Genomic DNA, 18139 nt, shown 5'->3' with positions numbered 1-18139 from the left:
AGCCGCTATTTAAGTAAAAATCCTCTGTAATAATACGCTGTTTAACATCAAAATGTGCGTTAAGTAATTCAAGCTTTTATGTACTGTTATATTTCCATCCAAAATACAATGAAGTAGAAGTGCAAAGCAATCAGAAGTACTGTTTTTTTTTTACCAGGTATTTTTAATTTTTACTTTAATATAGTAAATGTTAGAGTTGAGCATTTATCCTGCACCTTATGGGATTGAATTTTTTTAAAAAAAATTAGGTTATTTAAACAAAACTATGCATAGAGTGTAACCGATTATTTCCCAGTTTCTCGTTTTTGTTATTGTTCTATTTGCTCCCTTTTGTATTGGCTGTGTATTTGTTTCTCCCTGTGTATATGAACTTGTTGACAATAAGGAAAGTAGAAAAAAAAAACGACAACCATGTCCATGCAGGCAACATAGAGCAACTGCCGAGATCTCTCCATGATTCTATGTACTTACACTTTCTATACTGTAGCCTTTGAATGTTGACTTGGGGTAATTCAGGTTTAGCTAAATTAAAATTAGCTTGAAAGCTGCACTGTGCTGGAGTCCAGCTAGGTCTGGATTAAGATAACTTCATTTAAGCCTGCACAGAAAATCAGGTCATTTATTGCAAAGCACAATGTTTTCAAAGCAAACACAGCTGGAATAGAGCAACAAAATGGGCATTTCCTTGCAATCCTGACAGGATGAGTGGGTGTTCTGATGGCAGTGAGTAAAGGTTTAAGACTGCTTATATAATAACTGGGGTGGGTACAAGCTTTGCCATGGGGAGAGCGAGAGGGGGGTGAGGCCAGCGAGTTATGCAATGCTTTCATTTAATGGCCCCCTTAGGATAGAGTTGGCCGTGCATGCGCTCAGTGTGATATTTAATATTTAAACGTTGACCTTTTTTATTAATTACCGGCTTTATTCTGTGCCCGCGTGCACGTCAGCTTCTGCAGCTCTTGGTGGGCACAGGTGGGTGACGCTGAGCAGGTCTGCGGCACCCTTTAACTCTCTGCACTGCACCGGTCCCCGAGCCCGAGGAACGCCATAGCTCTAAACTAATTAACACTAATTAACAGGTGTCACGTGACCGTCTCCAGCGCCTTAGATAGGGCTGGCTATTTCTGCTGTTAAAAGACAAAGTATGCAAACTATAGCGAGATGAATTATCGTTCTATAAAGATTTGCGCGACTCTTTTACTTTTCACCGTCATGGCTCGGCACTGCGTCTGCCTTTCCTCCGATCACAGGAAGAAGACACTCGAGCAGAGGAAACAGCTCGCCATGCCGCGAGTCACCTGCTCTGTCCGAGGCATCAGAGCTGTGTTTGGTCCTCTGGTGAAAAACAATGTGTACGCCAGAGGTGAGGTATAGGGCAGCAGGATGTGAGGAAGATGCTTGGTTCATTTATTTGACCCTCATCTTTTGCATTGATCTCAGACCATGTGTGTGTGTGCTTTGTTTCCTTAGACGTGACAGGGGCCACAGTCCCAGTGCTTCAGTCTGACAAGACCTGTGGAGTGCGAGTGGGTAGAGCGAAGAACCAGAGCCTCTCGTTTTTCAGCAGATATGACAGCTGCTTTGTTCATGTTGAGGTGTGAATCCTGCTGCAGAGTTTACATGAAGGAAATGTATGGCATTGCCAAGTAGGGCCAAAAAATAATGCAATTATAATATATTTACCATGAAGTTTTAATTATTGAAACCAATGGAGGTTAAAATGAGCTTGCAATCTGCATGTATGTCACTTCTTGACAGCCACACTGCAATAACTTTTGATCCTCAGGGCAGCAAAGCCGTCATCCCGCTGCAGGTCCAGCTGGCAGGAGAGGATCGATGGATCAGGGTCAATATCAGCTGTCCCCTGATAAAGACAAGAAGTGAGAGGACCCAGCCTCGCCCAACACGTGAGTGGAGACAGCTGATCGAGCTTGACAAACTCACTGACCCAGTTGTGTCCAGTATACCTAAAATCAGTCAAAAGTCACCCTGGCACAATTTCCCCCTGGAGCCAAGTTTAGAGTGTTGCCTTGTTGTTGTTGTAATTACCAATACTGGGTAGGAGTCTGCACAGTTCAGAGTGACGATCTAAGACGTTTAAAAACAGAACTCTTCTCCAGCATTCCCTGGAAACTGTGACATTGAAAGAGCTCTTCGAGTGGACTGTGGCCACCAAAGCGTTTCCAGTGATGTCTGCTACAAACTGGGCTGCTGCTATGATGCTCGTGATTCAGCGTGCTACTACACACTCAATGGTAAGATTTTTATTTTCCCCTCCAACCTTTCCTCTAAACAAGCAGGGCTGCTTCTAGGACTCTTTACCCCTTAATAACCAGTCGTGTGGGGGGCTTAAGGAAAATCAGAAATATCAGAAATGGATACCAAAAATGTCAAATTAATTTAAATTTAATGATTCAGAGGTTTATGTATTTTGACTGTGGACAGACTTCCTGCCTGTATATGCGTGGCCTTCATAACAAAATGCAGTCTTGTTACCACCGTAAATATGTTTGGTACTACGGAGTACCAAGTAGTACCAATTATGTTTGGTACTAATGAGCAGTAAAATTACATCTGTAGTTCGCAGCAGAGCTTTCAAGGCATGCTAATATAGTATTCAACATTATATAGTTATAGATACAATTATGCAGTGATGAGGACAAAACAGGGTTTTGTTTTGGGGTTTTTAAATTTGTGTTTTACTCAAAAAAACAAAACAAAACTATGCAACATTATCCTGTTTGTCACTCCATCCAGCCTGCTCTCTGGACGGACACTTTGTGTTCTCAGTAAACGCTGCAGATGCACACACTCCCATTGATCCCAGCAGCCTCATTGTAAAGGATCAGCCGCACTGTCACCCTGTTGTCACAACCCCAGATACTGCTGTCTTCAAGATAGGAGTCTCAGACTGCGGTGCAAAGAGGAAGGTAAATATTATATCCAATATTTAGATTGGGGTATCATCCTAATATTTTTGCACAGTCAGTCACAGCATTGAACACAAGCTTCATTTAGATGTTTCTGTGGTCCACTATGAAATTTCACATCATCTTCTTTTCTTAAACCTTTTTTTAATTATTATTTTTGTAAATCTCTCCGGCTTTTAGGCAAATGGAGATGTGGTGATCTATGAGGTGGAAGTGGTGGAGCTACATACAGGAAATGATGGCAAAAATTCTCAATTTAGGTATGGAGATATATCTATCTTCTTCTAGAAGACAGCACTGGTGGTGATGAATGTTTTGGGTTTTTAGTCTTCAGGTCCAGTGTGAATATGACTCATCTGATCTGAAGCATGCAGCAGAACTGCGGTCCTTGTATGCGGTGACTAATCCACCACCTGTGATTGCACTGGGGTCCATCAGAGTGCAGATGAGAATAGCCACAGGTACTAGAGTGGAATGAAACTGCGCTTTGTATGCAAATCACAGCTGGTGATGTGTATACGTTTGTTGCTGCAGATGCATCCTTTACATCCTTTATTCCCGAGGAACAGCTTCCGCTGACTTTGCCCCTTCGTGAAGCTGTGAATGTGGAGATTTCCATCGTGCAGCCGTCTCCAGATCCCACACTTTCCCTACGAGTGCGAGACTGCTTTGCTTATCCTGGGTCAAGACACTCTGTGTGGACACTTCTCTATGATGGGTACGTTACTAACCCCCACCCCACCGCTTAATACAAAAAATAAAATAAAAATATGACAGCACAGTTTTGTTCCTTCTGTACAGATGTCCAAATCCTCAGGATAATATGAGAAGCTCTGTCCCTGTGGACAAACAGGGGAAGACCACATCCCACTCACAAGTCAGGAGGTTTGATGTCAAGACCTTTGCCTTCTTGGACCCCAGCACAGGCCATCCAAGTCCAGAGGAAGTACGTTTCATATTCTATCTCACCAACGCAGTGTTTTCTTTCCCCCTGACAGACCTGGCTATTTGATCTCTCTCACTCAGATGTACTTCTATTGTTGGGTGGAAATCTGCACGAATGACGTTGACTGTTCGCAGCGTTGTACCTTCATTTGTGAGTATACCACAGTACACTCAATATGCTGTTTATTTTTGGTGTTTTTAATCTGTCCTGTGTCCTCCCACAAGCATCTGAGGGGGAGAGACCGAGAAGAGAGGCCACATCTCAACCCCACCAGCTTCAACTGGTCTCTTTAGGGCCACTGCAGCTGGTCCAGAATAACACTGAAGCCGAGGAAGACCCCTGCATGAAACAGGAAAAAAGTAAATCCAGCAAAGCACCAAACTAGAATCATTACATGAAAGAGTATGAATGACACTCTTTAAATAGAATCTCCCGCCCTCTCTTCCTTAGTGTTTCAGGTGACCGTATATATCCTGTCTGGTGTTGGTGCTGGCCTCCTTCTGGTCCTGCTGTTCTTTGTGTGTTCAAGAATCAGGAGGCGTCAGAACAGAGGCATGCAACGAGCACGTGACGAACAAGACGGCAGTGAAGCATCTCAATAAATGTCAACTTGTCCATATGTGCATTTGTTTTGGTTTTTTGAGATATGGCAGAAAAACTGGACTGGAAATCAGTAACAGCAGATCTGATGGGATGCAAGTGTCTATAGCCATCTGTAAAACACAGTGCAGGCCTTGTCATGGTGTGAGGCCATCACATTTTGATCCACAATTAGTTGGCTTCACATGGAAGCCAACTAATTAACAACAGCATGACAATGAGCCCAAACACACTGCCAATGCTGTAACACATAGCTAGATAGAAAAACACACAGTGAAACCACCAGCCATGGATTGGCCTCCCCAGAGCCTGGACCTGAACATTATTAAAGCAGTGTGGGATCCTTCTGATAAAGAACAGAAATAAAGGCAGCAAACTTCCAACGAAGAGCTTTGAATGTCCTGGAGAACTATTTCTGAAAACTACTTAAAAAATTAACAAGAAAGCTGCCCGAGAGAGTTCTGAGTGTGTTGGAGAATAAAGGTAGTCGCACCAAATATTGATTTAAGCTTGTTAGAAGTGAACAAACTGTTACTGCTTCATGTGCTGTATTTGTTTGCACTTCAATAAATTACTGAACCCATTTTCCTTGAAAAATGTAGAGAAATAAGGCATGACATGACCGTGCTTCAAACATTCCTCAGACATTTTGATCTATACTGACATGTTCGACCACAATGCAGATCTCCTGTTTCATCCACAACTCAAAGGTGCTCTATAGGATTGAGATCTGTTGAGATGAGCTTTGTGACATTTGACTGAAGATGGGTACACTGTGGTCATATTACATTATGCACATGACACACAAGTAGGAAATTGTAGGCATCTGGTTGAAACACCACTATACTGTCCCATGCCAACTTACATATATATGCACAAATACACCAAGATCAACCTATGATGTCATCACAGAAAGTTGCTGGCCTGCTGTAATAATTTGATGAAATCATAAAATTATGATCTTAAACTTCAAGCAAAAGAGATTAACCTTAAACTGCCGTTTTATAACATTTCAGTACTTCATGTTGTAGCTTTACTGTGCTTCACTAGATTTACTATCATTAATGTGAGGAGCGGGAAATTTAATAATCGTAAAATTAAGTCAGATTAGCAGTTTATTGACATAAAACCTTTATAATGCAACTGAAATACACAAAAGCAGTGAAATGAGAAAAGAAAAAATGGGCCGCTGACTCAGTAAGGTCTGAACTTCCTCTGTGCCCTCAGCAGAGCTATTCTCTGTTTATCCTCCTCAAACTTTTTCCTCAGTTCAGCGATATCTGGAAAAGAAAGAAAGAAAAGGAAACGCATTTAACCAAAATCATTTCACAACCTCAAATGTAAACAATGTCATTAACATATCAGTGACTTACGTTCTTTCTGCGTGTTTCTGTGCTGCCAGGTGTAGAAGTTCAAGAGCTCCTTCCTCTTCTTCTTCGTTATCTCCCTCTGTAGAGTCCTCTGATTGGCTGCTTCGCTGTGAGGACGCGCCTTGGTACCCTTGTGCCCTCTTGTGACTTTCACCCAGCCCTCTTCATCTTCTTGCTCCTCCTCGGCCTCCTTCTTCTGCCGCTCCGCTTCCTGTGGACAAAACATCAAACCCACATTGAAGCCACGCGGAGCGGACGCGTCAGCGGTGATGAAGGAACAGCGACAGAATTCTCACCTCTTCTTTACGCTTGTCGTAGTCTTCCATAAAAGAGTCGACTTTTTGTTGCAGCTGCTCCGGTTGGATAAAGGAGTTTGTGTACTGCTGGATCCACTCTGACATAAAGAAAATACAACACACCTGTCATACACCTCATTTGTTACAAATGATTCCAGATGTTCTGCATCATTTCTTCTCATTATTACATCACTTTATGTCCCATTTGGCATCGATTTGTAGCCACTGTATTTATGTTAAGCTTGATTTTTTTCTTGATTTTTAAAACACATCTTATTCCCAAAAGCTATAAATCCTTCTGCTCAATCCCACATCCTACCCCTCAGCACATACCTGGTCATACACATTTTATAATATACAAATGACTCATGTAAAGTACATTTTCAATGTTGCATTTATCAGTATATTTATGTTATTTAAGTTTTTGCATCATGTAGCTACATCTCTAAGTATTTATGATACTTTTGAACACATCTTTTGCAGATACTTTTGCTTCTTTGGTTATATTTCACATTTCTTTGCAGCCATCAGCTGTGTTTGGGGCGGTTTTATGTCTTGTTTGGTTTTATTTAAGCCTCATACATTAAACTGTGTCACTTAAGCAACAGCCTACTTACTCTGCAGTCCTGTTTTGACTGGGCGGTGCTCTGTGCAGACCACCAAAGGCACATCATGTGGGTGTGATTTAACTGCTGGTAAACTGGAGGATATTTGAAATACAACATAGCCGACTTTGAAGCCCTGAAACAGACAGAGACACATTACGTGAAACTGAAATCTACAAAACATACATAAACAAACGAGAAACTGCGCAGGAACACAGGTCAACCTGTTTTTCAGCTGGTTTGAAGAACTTGGACAGTTTGGGTCCAGACTCCTGGGAGGACCCCGGGTGGTCTCTCAGCTCCACTGACTGAACGCTGCCAAACTGCGAGAATAAATCTTTGACAACATCCTGTAACACACACATACACAAACAGTGAGAGGAAAGGCAGTCTGCAGTAGTTACTGTTTACATGAAGGACAAACAAACAAACCACACAGAGCAGCCAGGCAGGCGCGCTACCTCTGAGCAGTATGGAGGGATGTTGAGCACGAACAAAGTCCGGTCCAGCGGTCTGTGGGAACTCCTCTCCGCTCGCACCCTGTGCTCCTTCACGTACAGCGAGTGCCTGGCGGCGCTGTCGGAGCTGAACTGTAAGGACAACACTGCGAGGAGAGCCGAGAAAAAACAACACATCAGCGTCTGCTATCAACCAGCGACCACTGCTCTGTCGACATGGCAGACTACAGATCAGCACACACACATACACACACCAGCCGGGTTACATAACACAAGCATTTGTCTACGAGGACAAAGGGGTACAGGAAAGCGGCGTAATAATCAGAAATACCCGTAAATCCTCCAGGAATAACACAAGCCTGATTCTTGGCATGTTTCTTCTTGGACGGCGCCATTTTGATGTGACCTTTCACGCCGGAAGTACAACTGAGTTCCCGTTTGGTTCCCTTCCCCTCCCAGATTTTCTGCTAAGCAGGTTCTGTGTTTGTTTTAAACCCAAACATTTCGTTTTTAGCTTGTATTACAACCTACCTTAAAAATTGAATTTAATGGTAAAATTTAGCCTCGACTTTGAGGCTATAAATGAGGTGACAGTCATCAGTGTTAGAGGATCATTTATCGTTTATGTTGTCATATAACATTTTCCACCAGCCTGTTCCAGGGTTTTAAATTTAAGATGTTTTTTTTAAATGAAAGCTGAAATTTTTACGTCAAAATTTCAACAAAATAACTAATTACTTAAGTTATTTTCTCAGAAGTTTGAGTTGGTATGTTGAAAATTTGAGCTTGACTTAATGATTAAAGAAACAAGCCTCCATGGTTTTGCTTCCCTCAAACCAATTTTAACAACTGGAGAGAATCTCTCCTTTTTAATATTTTGGTTGTTGGTTTTACTTGTAGACGTGTATTTATAAAAAGTAAAACTGAAACAAAGACGGCTAAAGGTTCAGCACCAAACTTGTAAATCATTCACAAGTCCAGAACTGTTTTTAGAAAGCCTAACAGCACAGATACATAAATCAACAGAGTTCATAATATGAAGAGCAAAGAAGAGTCTCATACATCATCTACAAAGCTAAATATTTAATGGTGACATTTCAGACACATCCTACCACTTTGTCTCGTCTTGCATGACATACCAAGAATGCAATAGAACGTAAATTACAGTCTTTCAACACAAATCGAGAGTAATAATAGAAAGAATTAAACATGTTGACCATCAAGCAAAAACCAGTCACAGAGCATACGAGTCTGGATGCCACAAGAATGTTAAAACCAAATAAACTGACATGTCCCTTTGAGAGCTAGCTTACTGAAGTTATTATGGTATTATGTAGTTTACACCGGTCCCCGATTTGCAGGTATTTTCAGTTATTTTGGCATCACTTTGGGCTCAACTTGAGTCATCTTCCTACATTTTAACCAAACTGTCCTTCCTAATAAAACAGACATGACATAGATTAGGTTTTTTGTTTTGTCTGTATATCGCCCCCCCCCCCCCAAATGCATTTTACACACTCATAAAACCCAAAGGGAAGTACTGATAAGATAAATGAACACACCTGCATGAATATTGAGCCTTAAATATTACATAACTCTCAAGAATAACACTACCACACAGTTGTCAATTAGTCAGTCAAAGGGTTTTGGCTGGGTTTGTTTTTTTTAACTCCTCCCCTTTTGGAAGTTGGAGGAAAGCGGCAATGACGGGATGATGGGATATATATTAAACTAAATCAAACTGTCACTTAATATATGGAAGAAAAAAAAAAAAAAAACACCCTTTGCAATTAAATCTCCTCCTCCACCTCTACATCGGATTAAAAGACCATATGAAACCGTCCCCCGCTCCGTTTCCAAAACCAACAGGTGACTTCTGATAAAACCCAAACGAGGATGCATGAATGATGAACTTCACGTTCACAGGAGTCATGTATATCAAATGTGTAAAAATCAGTTTCATGAGAATGTGTGCTGGCTGCTGTCAATGTGAACACCACAGTTTCAAATGAGAACACTGAGAATGCATTAACATGAACAGAGTGTTTTCACTTTAGACGTGGGCTATATCTTGATGCGAAAGGCAGTGGCCTGTGAGCTGGGAGGCTCAGTGGTGGAGGTCGACTGTGTAGTGGACTTGAAGAGAGCTTTGAGGATGGTCTGGGGGTCCACCTCTGGTGTGGGCTGAGAGGAGGAGCGCTGACCGGCGGGCCGTGATAAGGAGGGGGGCAGACCTTCTTTCTTTGTGCTGCTGCCGCCTGTACCCGGAGTATCGCTGAGTCGCCTGTGGGCAAGTCAAACAGTTGTTACTATTTTTTAAGTCCTTTAATGGTTCAAACAACACACAGACACAACACTCAGTTAAAGAGACAGCTGTTATGCCAAAAGGGTTGCATGCCTGACCTCTAGTGGAGAACACAGCAACAGCACCTGGTATTTACATTTCTGTGTGAACTTAATAACATCACATTTTTATCACGAGTACCTTGTTTTCCAAAGGCAATGTAATAATGCTACTAACCACCTCAAAATGGACTTATGTGCTTTCCCTTATATACAGTTTGCTTCAGTTCATATTAAATATGCCCACTAACGTCACCAAAGCTAAAAACTTAGGCTACAGACTGTTTTAAATGTTTGTTTTCAGACTATTATTTCTATTCCTGAATTTGTGTGAAGTCAGTGAAAGAGGATAAGAGGACAACACGGTCATTTAAGTCTCACAGCTCTGGCTGTGAGCACAAAAGCCCCGCACACACACACACACACACACACACACACACACACACACACACACACACACACACACACACACACACACACACACACACACACACACAATGTTCACCCCTTCTGTTAATGATGGGCAGCCAATCAGAAGAAAGTTTCCTTAAGGGGGATGGAAGCTAGAGTCGCTCACTTTAGACAGCAAATAAAGTGAGAGGCTGTACAGAGGATCACAATAAAATACTTTTTACTTTAGGAATGCAGTAAATGGATAGGTAATAGGTTTTAGTATGTAGATAAAAGTCAGATTATAGCACAATGAAAATGTGCAAAACAATGATTTCTTTAAATTAGGATTCTTCCTATACAGAGGAAGTATGTGAAGGGAAGAAGGACGATCATCAGCACTGTAATGCATTTTAACCAGTTCTGTTATTTGGATTTTCACCCAACACACTACATACTTTGTCTATACAAAAGGTCACATATAACAAGGATACAGTGACTCACTGCCTTTTCATGGACCCCTTATACATGCTGTCCCCAAGTTCTCTGTCTGAGCCAACCCTGGTCTCACACAGTATGCAAACACAACTGAGTACAGATTAATTTGAAATTAACTAAAGAAGCCTCGAGGGCTCACTCACAATAGAATGGGTTGATCAGAAGTGATGACATTTCCCTGAATATGAAGGTTACACTTCATGGGTTGGCCTGCGGGTGGACAAGAAAAGGAAAAGAACAGATGACACAAATGAACCAATCACAACGATCCTGACCACATACAGAGCTGTTAAAAACTATTTGCCCCTTTCCTGATCTCTTAGGTTTTTGCATGTTTGCCACACTTGAATGTTTCAGATCAAACAAATTTTAATATCACACAAAGAAAACTTGAGTAAATACAAAATGCAGCTTTCAAATAGGGCTGCCACAAACGATTATTTTGATAGTCGACTAGTCACCGATTATTTCTGCGATTAGTCGACTAATCAGATCATGCATCCATTGGACGTAAAACGTACAGTTTATTGCACCAGCATGCATCTGCTCTTATATAACTATCATTAGCTTACAGCTTTAAGTGTTTAAGGTATGTGCTAACTAAAAATAAAGACAAGATGATAGTTTATTAAATTTTAATGACATTTGCAGATTGTTTCGGTGGAGTTTAATAAACTCAGCCGTCTGCTCCTTGCTATCTAAAATTTAACAGGACACCAGAGTATACTCTCGAGCATCTCACACTTCTGATAATCAGTTTTCTGCTTGACGTTTATTCAGCTGTGTAAAAACTATAACTTTTCTCAGACAAACGGATTTACTTAGGAACAAATAAAATACTAAAAAAAGCCAAACAATAACATTTTTAAGTTATCTAAGTGACTTATATTACATGTTTAACCTGAGTAGCGAAAGACAGCGGTGGGTTTGAAAACGATTTGCCGGGAGTCCGTTGTTCTCACAGGCTCTAGTGCACAGGTGTCGAAGTCCAGGCCTCGAGGGCCGGTGTCCTGCAGGTTTTGGATGTGACCTTGATCCAACACAGCTGATTCAAATGGCTAAATTACCTCCTCAACATGTCTTGTAGTTCTCCAGAGGCCTGGTAATGAACTACTCATTTGATTCAGGTGTGTTCACCCAGGGTGTTATCTAAAACCTGCAGGACACCGGCCCTCGAGGCCTGGACTTCGACACCCCTGCTCTAGTGAGCCTTGAACCCTGGCTAACTATCGAGCTGGTGGGTAACAGACGTCTCCGAAAACGTCGGAGTGCTTTTGAAAATACGTGGTGTCTTGATAAACTGAGCAGATATTTGAGGTTAAACAGCTACATTCTGGCCTGAAAATATGTTAAACTTTATTTTGTGACCCCCCAAAAATAATAAGAGTAATATTAAAACTAACTAGCTGCCGCCATTGTTGACAACTGCGCTGGGCCGCGCTATGAATTCTGGGACACCGCTTCTTCTTCTTCGGGGTTTAACGGCAGCTGGCATCCTTACACATGCAGTGCTGCCATCTTCTGTTTCAGTCCGTTATTACACTCTTAAATACTACTACTTATTCCTGCGTCTTTTGGGATCTTACAAAGCTTCAAACGATGCGTCGACTATTAAATTAGTCGTCGACGATTTTAATAGTCGACGTAATCGTGACTAGTCGACTAATCGTGGCAGCCCTACTTTCAAATAAGGATTAAATTTACTGTCGTAGAAGCTATCCAATCCTAAGAGGCCTGGTATGAAAACTTAATTGCCCTGTGAACCTAATAACAGGTTGTGCCACTCTTGGCATTAAGAACTACAATCAAACATTTGGAATAACTGGCAATGAGTCTATCACGTCACTGTGAAGGAAGTTTGGCTCACTCTTCTTTGAATTCTTGGAATTATTTTCATTCAGCCACACTGGGATGTTTACCGGCTCGAACGGTCTGTTTAAGGTCATGGAAAAGCGTCTCAATCTGACTTGAGTCCAGACTTTGGTTTAGGCCATTCCTAAACCTTAAATATTTTTTCTTTGAGCCAGTCAGACGTGGACCTGCTGTTTTATTTTCCATCATTGTCCTGCTGCATAATTGGCTCCATCAATTACGAGAAATCATCCTGGTCCCAAAGCAGCAAAGCAACCCCAGACCGTCACACTAACACCACCATGTTTGATTTATTTTATGAAATACTGTTAAGTTTTATGTCAGATGTAACAGGACTCAAACCTTCAAAATAGTTGAACTTTTGCCTCATCAGTCCACAGAATATTTTTCCCAAAAGTGTTGAGGATCATCAAGATGGTTTGGCAAATGTGAGACGCCATTTGTGTTCTTTTTGGTCAGCAATAATTTTGTCCTCGTAATTCTCTCATAGATGCCATTTTTGCCCAGTTTCTTTCTTACTGCTGAATCATAAACTCTGACCTTGACCGAGGCCCACAGTTCTTAGATGCCGCCCTGGTTTATTTAGTGACCTCCTGGATGGGCCAACGATACGCTCTTGGGAGTATTTTGGTAGGCCGGCCACTCCTGGGAAGGTTCACCAAGTTTTCTCCATTTGTGGATAATAGCTCTTGTGGTTCACTGGAATCCCAAAGTCTTAGAAACAGCTTTGGAACAGTCTCCAGACTGACAGATGTCAATGACTTTGTTTCTCAGCTGTTTCTTCAGATCGTGGCATGAGATGTTTTTTGAGATCTTTTAGCCTTTTAGTCAGACAGCCTCAAGTTAAGTGATTTCTTGATCCAGCAGATCTGGCAGTATTCAGGTCTGGGTGTTTATAGTGAACTCATCTTTCCAAAACTGTGGTTAATCACATTTAATTCATGAATTAAAAAGGGAGATCATTTCTTTTTCACAAGGGCAGATAGGTTTGGGTAGCGTTTTCTTCTTAATGAAGGCAATCATAGTTTAAAAACTGCACTTTGTTATCCTTGTTTAATCTTAAAATTTGATTGACACTCTGAAACATTTGTGTATCACAAATATGCAAAATATTAGGAAATCAGAAAGGAGTCTAACACGATTTCATGACACTATATATAATGTATAACAAGCTCGCAAAACATCTCGTTGCCACAGCAGCCATTAAACTGCATGTTAAACAGAAGACTTTCATGTGTGCGTCCTTGCTCTTGGCACTCACCGTCCAAGCAGCGATTGTTGTACTTCCTGTATGCGCTCACGGCGTCCTCTTTACGGACAAACACCACTTCAGCTACGCCTACCTTCACCAGCCGTGCTCGCTTCAAGGCACCGCACACACAGAACAGTTCCTGTGGACAAAAATTGACAGGCATTACAAATACACACTGAATGACTCATCATTTTAATCTCAAACAAGAAAAGGTTAAAGGCAAACAGAGCAATTTCCTCACCACTATGTCCTCCTCAGTGACTCGGGGATGCAGGTTGTTCACTGTTATTTTTGTCCCCTCCAAAGGGCTAAAAGCAGGCTAAAAAGAAAAATGACAAAACCAAACAGTCAAGTAAATGTAGTTGCAATGACTTGTGTGAACACATTAAATATCATTCAAACTGATACATGTAACAGAATCACTGCAGGGGTCTATATCATAAAGAGCCTGCAGCCAGGTTTAAAAAACAAAAACAACCAAACAAAAAGTCTTAACTTTTTTTCTTTTAATCTTGCATTCAGTATTTTCACCCGTTAGCCTAAAAAAAATTTCACTTTAAATGTGCAAATCTACTGAAGTAAGAAGGGTTCATTGGGATGTGGCATGGACGGCAAAAAAGGCAAGGGTGGTATGAAGGGTGAGACATTTTGAGTGTTTCATTTGCAACTGCAACTAAAAACTGATGTGTGTGAATTGTAATATGTATAAAGGAACATGTGGGCAACAAAAACAAACCGGTTACCACCGCAAAAGCAGTGAGATGATTTATTACAGGGTGGAGCTGCAGCCTGTCCTCTATGGCAAACACCGGGCTCAAGCGGATTTTATCCTTTCCACGTCTGCAGGTCCGCTTGACACAGATTTCATCATCGGACAGTGAGCGCACAGACGTCCGTGAGCCTGCCTGGTTTTTTTTTTGTTTTGTTTTTTATCACTTGGACTCATCCACTGATATTACAGTGCACCAACTACACCCTGTGTCCGCAACAGAGTAATACAGGCTCCAGACAGCATTTATCCAAAGTTAACAAGTATGTTTGTTACTGCAGTTGCAATCAAAATCATAATAGTTAAGCCAACCAAAGTCCTTTAAACTTATTAAACGCTGGTTTAAGTTTAAACACGAAACAAACAGAAAAGATTTACCTCCACTATGTTTCACAAAGTGACACCTGTTTACTGAATTAAGAGCAAGTAAAAATTGAAGGATCTGTATGAAGACAGGCTGCTGGTAGACCTTGAAATGTGGCAGAAATGTAGCTGCAGACTGACGACAGCTGTTGCCTTTGACTGTCGGCATAATTTCTGCAGCATGCAGGAGTGTTTCCAAAAGTGGCCGCAGTCTATATTCCACTACATTTATGTTACAACATTAGTTATTTGTTATTTTCAAGATTTAAATTATTTATTATTTTGAAGATTTAAATTATTTATCTTAAATTATGCCAGTTATTTTAAATACACCTCACTAGGATTGTCAAATAAAAATCGATAGTTGGGTATTAATCAATATTAAAAATATCAAATTAAGATTTGCAACAGTATTGTTACAACAGTCCCGTTTTGGCCTCCTCCAGCTGATACACAACGTCCCACAGCACAGCTGCACACAGACACACAGCTCCTCCCTTCACTAACAGCTGAAGAAGTTAACACTGAATAACACTTCAAGAGGAATTTCAGAGATCAGTAAAGCTCCCATTTCCAATTTTGCTGTCAGTCCAGAGTGTGGAGAACTAATCTGAGCAAATAAAGAGTAAAATTTCAGAGCAACAGAATCAGACGAGTTTCAGGCCTGAAGAGCAGAGCTGAGGAGAAGAAGGGCTGCAGTGTGAACAGAGAATAAGAGAAAGGTTGCAGGACCAGGGAAGAGGTGGCAGATGTGGACAATATGATAAACTAGCTTTTCTACTTTTACAATAATTTATTAAAATGTGTTTGTTATTTTTTTGTATCCAGCTGTGAGCCGGCTGTTAAGACGTTAACTTTGCAAAAAAAAATTACCTTATTGCCAGGACTGCTGTTGTAGCACAATGGGCAAATGGCCAAAATATTTGATGTTGTATTGAAAATGGGAGGTATCAGTATCGAGTTTCAAATTCTGGTGTTTTGACAATCCTATATGTCACATGTCCCAGCTATATATAAAGCAATTAAAGGAAATCAATTGTTTTCCTTTGTCTGGGGCATGATGCAGATGTTATGTTAGAAACTCGTCTGACTTGTTGCATCAAGCCAAAAGACAAATTATAATAATAAAAACCATAATAACACAAGTTATATGAGCACAATTTGAAAGAACACACACTGAGCTGCAGATAAAAATGACAGGATTTACCTGAGGAGGAGGAGTAGGAGCTGTTGCACTGGTTTCTGCTGTGCTTTGCTGAAGAGTCCTAGAGACTGGCTGTAAGGCTGCAGCTGAAGACCGAGTGGCAGCCAGGCTGGTAGTGGGCCGAGTAGAAGCCACAGGAACAGCGGGCCGTGGGGCCGTGTAAGCATCATTTTTAACCACCTTGGTGATCGGGGCTGACATGGAGAATGCTGAGCCTGCTGTACCAGGCTGTGTGGAAAAAAGGAGACAAGAAATATAACGCTCTAGTTAATGTAGGTACACAGCAGACACGCTGGAGTTCCTGTATGAAGGCCTATGTGTAGCCCTGTCACAGAGAAACATCTTACCCGAGACTGTAACAAATTGTTTGCAGTTGTGATCTTTAACTGTTTACTTGGGGCGCCATCATGCTCATTTAGAGTAGGCTGTGGAAAAACAAAATAATCCATTTAGTATGATATCTTAAACCTTTAGAAATGGGCTCATAAGTGTCCTGTTACATTTAAATATGTCAAGAGAAACTGATCTACCTGTGTAGCGGCACGTATTCCTCCCAACATCCCTACTGGACGTTGCTGGAAAAAGAAGCATAATATATTACTTAAGGAAGTTCTGACTGTATATTTCTACAAGTATACATATGGGCAAGCCTGATTTATTTATTCTCACCTGGATGGTCTTAGTTATCTTTAAAGGTGGTGCAACTGCTGCTTGTGTCTGGGTCCCTCCAATGCTCCTCTTGAGGCTGAGCCTATCACGAGCATCCATCATTCTTGCATTATTGCTCAGCTGTGGCACTGCACTGGCCTTCGGACTCGGTCCTTGTACATTAGAACCAAACTGCCTTGTATTTACACCAGCAAGATTGTTGTTGGTGTGTATCTGTATCTGCGGCACAAGCGTCTGGCTCTGTAAATGTTGCGTTACTGCTGTCTTTAGTGTGGTCGGTGCAGAGACGGTGAACTGACTCTGTCCCTGCTTGCGTGAGTTGATCATCTGACGTGCATCTTGCACCACTCCTGCTCCTGCCCTGCCACGGATTTTGAAGCGAGCATCTTTCTGCCCCAGCTTCTCTCTGGCATCTTTTACTTGAAAACCTAAGGGGAGAAATTGAGAGTTTTAAGACAATGACTTTGCTCATTACAAAGTAACATTTACACCCACTGATCTGCTGGACTTTAGTGCTTGTTGGGCATTACCTGTGCCTCCTCCAAGCCTCTGTCTCACATCATTAACTCCAATCTTCTGTCTGGCATCAAAGCTTTTTCCATCTCCTCCTGAACCTCGTCCAAACGCTGGCCTGAGAAAAACAAGATTTCATTAGGTTCAACCACAACACAACAACAAGCATTAGGACTAAGCGATACCTTCCACGTTACAATCACTTCTAGAAACACTTTGAATAGGATTTTTTCTCAGATGATTATGGAAACATACCAATTCCAGCTACCACCTTTGTTCATTAAGTGAGGACAAAACTACGATTTGTTGCCAAAAAAAACACTAGCGTGCTAGTTAGCCAAGCCTGACGAGTGAAGCAACAAACAAAACGCTGAAAAACACGAGTAATTAAAAGACTTAAACAAAGAAATCTGTTTAGTTAAGCGGAGAGTGGTTCCGAGATTAAACTGCGTTTTCTTTGTCTTCAATATGAATGGCTTCCAACGTGAAGGCCTACAGTTTGTGGAAGCCACTATTAGCCTAGCGTTCAGCCTGTAATCGCTGCTAGCTGTAACATGCTAACGTTAGCTTACGATTGTCGAGAGCTACAAGCAGCAATAAGTTTTCGATATGCGCTTAGAAATGTTACTACAAGTTTCGAAATCCTTAATAAACACACATGCACCAGTCTCCTAACACTCAAAAAATACCTTTTCGCTGCAGCCTTGACGTTAATACGGCGCTGTCGTATAACTTCATCCAGAGAGACGTCTGCCATTTTCTCACACACTTTCCAAAAGCGCGTGCGCGCCTGAGATTTCTTGGGAGCTATGACTACGGGAACTGATTTGGGCCAAAATCCAAAATGGCTATTGGAAGCTGACACTGAGAATTATGATATATTTATAGGAGATTCAGAATAGCTAACGTTGTCGTCTTCAAAACACACACTAAGACAGTTAAAATACGACTGTGCTGCTACCGTAATAAATCTGTGATCGATTAGTCTTGACGAAATACGAATAGCGCGCATACCTGCATACCCATGATGCTTTGCGCCAGATATCACAGCGATTTTACGA

At 41.4% G+C, this 18139-nt stretch overlaps 3 protein-coding genes across 5 annotated transcripts; 1 reads left to right on the top strand and 2 right to left on the bottom strand.

Annotated features, from left to right (window-relative positions):
* The first annotated feature begins 798 nt into the window (after nt 1-798).
* Nucleotides 799-4501, top strand: LOC116311539 (zona pellucida sperm-binding protein 4-like). Of its 2 annotated transcripts, none has more exons than XM_039611251.1 (12): nt 799-1363; nt 1471-1595; nt 1787-1907; nt 2121-2255; nt 2758-2930; nt 3111-3190; nt 3258-3391; nt 3465-3648; nt 3732-3815; nt 3929-4026; nt 4101-4235; nt 4327-4501. In XM_039611251.1, the coding sequence occupies exons 1-12, from the start codon at nt 1162-1164 to the stop codon at nt 4476-4478; spliced, it is 1623 nt and encodes a 540-aa protein (XP_039467185.1). In that variant the 5' UTR covers nt 799-1161; the 3' UTR covers nt 4479-4501. The 2 variants fall into 2 exon arrangements, with proteins under 2 accessions (XP_039467185.1, XP_031584535.2); XM_031728675.2 differs by having other exon boundaries at nt 802-1363; nt 3732-3876; nt 3957-4026.
* Nucleotides 4502-5573: 1072 nt separating this feature from the next.
* On the bottom strand, nt 5574-7671 carry rrp7a (ribosomal RNA processing 7 homolog A). The gene is made up of 7 exons (XM_031728676.2): nt 7537-7671; nt 7209-7351; nt 6972-7097; nt 6760-6883; nt 6143-6240; nt 5850-6057; nt 5574-5756 (listed from the first exon to the last, which is right to left on the bottom strand). The coding sequence occupies exons 1-7, from the start codon at nt 7598-7600 to the stop codon at nt 5671-5673; spliced, it is 849 nt and encodes a 282-aa protein (XP_031584536.2). The 5' UTR covers nt 7601-7671; the 3' UTR covers nt 5574-5670.
* Nucleotides 7672-8273: 602 nt separating this feature from the next.
* poldip3 (polymerase (DNA-directed), delta interacting protein 3) lies at nt 8274-17924 on the bottom strand. 2 transcript variants are annotated; one of them, XM_031728695.2, is made up of 10 exons: nt 17768-17924; nt 17096-17196; nt 16566-16993; nt 16427-16471; nt 16244-16321; nt 15900-16124; nt 13802-13879; nt 13570-13699; nt 10580-10646; nt 8274-9489 (listed from the first exon to the last, which is right to left on the bottom strand). In XM_031728695.2, exons 1-10 carry the CDS (start codon nt 17833-17835, stop codon nt 9270-9272), a joined length of 1440 nt encoding a protein of 479 aa, XP_031584555.2. In that variant the 5' UTR covers nt 17836-17924; the 3' UTR covers nt 8274-9269. The 2 variants fall into 2 exon arrangements, with proteins under 2 accessions (XP_031584555.2, XP_039467186.1); XM_039611252.1 differs by having other exon boundaries at nt 13802-13881; nt 15905-16124.
* Between the last annotated feature and the right edge of the window lie 215 nt (nt 17925-18139).

This window comes from Oreochromis aureus, linkage group 4 (genome assembly GCF_013358895.1).
Source record: "Oreochromis aureus strain Israel breed Guangdong linkage group 4, ZZ_aureus, whole genome shotgun sequence".
Lineage (NCBI taxonomy): Eukaryota > Metazoa > Chordata > Actinopteri > Cichliformes > Cichlidae > Oreochromis > Oreochromis aureus.
The sequence above is the reverse complement of the archived record's forward strand: the minus strand, read 5'-3'. Positions and strand labels throughout refer to the sequence as shown.

What these genes read in the sequence shown, in the direction of transcription:
- LOC116311539 (XM_031728675.2), top strand. Translation starts at nt 1,162, where the DNA reads ATGAATTATCGTTCTATAAAGATTTGCGCGACTCTTTTACTTTTCACC. An exon ending in GTGCTACTACACACTCAATG is followed by an intron (nt 2,256 to 2,757) that starts GTAAGATTTTTA and finishes CACTCCATCCAG; the next exon opens with CCTGCTCTCTGGACGGACAC. An exon ending in ACTGCGGTGCAAAGAGGAAG is followed by an intron (nt 2,931 to 3,110) that starts GTAAATATTATA and finishes TCCGGCTTTTAG; the next exon opens with GCAAATGGAGATGTGGTGAT.
- rrp7a (XM_031728676.2), bottom strand. Translation starts at nt 7,600, where the DNA reads ATGGCGCCGTCCAAGAAGAAACATGCCAAGAATCAGGCTTGTGTTATT. An exon ending in TATTCCTGGAGGATTTACGG is followed by an intron (nt 7,352 to 7,536) that starts GTATTTCTGATT and finishes CTCTCCTCGCAG; the next exon opens with TGTTGTCCTTACAGTTCAGC. An exon ending in AGTCAAAACAGGACTGCAGA is followed by an intron (nt 6,241 to 6,759) that starts GTAAGTAGGCTG and finishes TCTTTATGTCAG; the next exon opens with AGTGGATCCAGCAGTACACA.
- poldip3 (XM_031728695.2), bottom strand. Translation starts at nt 17,835, where the DNA reads ATGGCAGACGTCTCTCTGGATGAAGTTATACGACAGCGCCGTATTAAC. An exon ending in GAATACGTGCCGCTACACAG is followed by an intron (nt 16,322 to 16,426) that starts GTAGATCAGTTT and finishes GTTTTTCCACAG; the next exon opens with CCTACTCTAAATGAGCATGA. An exon ending in CAACAATCGCTGCTTGGACG is followed by an intron (nt 10,647 to 13,569) that starts GTGAGTGCCAAG and finishes GTCCACCCGCAG; the next exon opens with GCCAACCCATGAAGTGTAAC.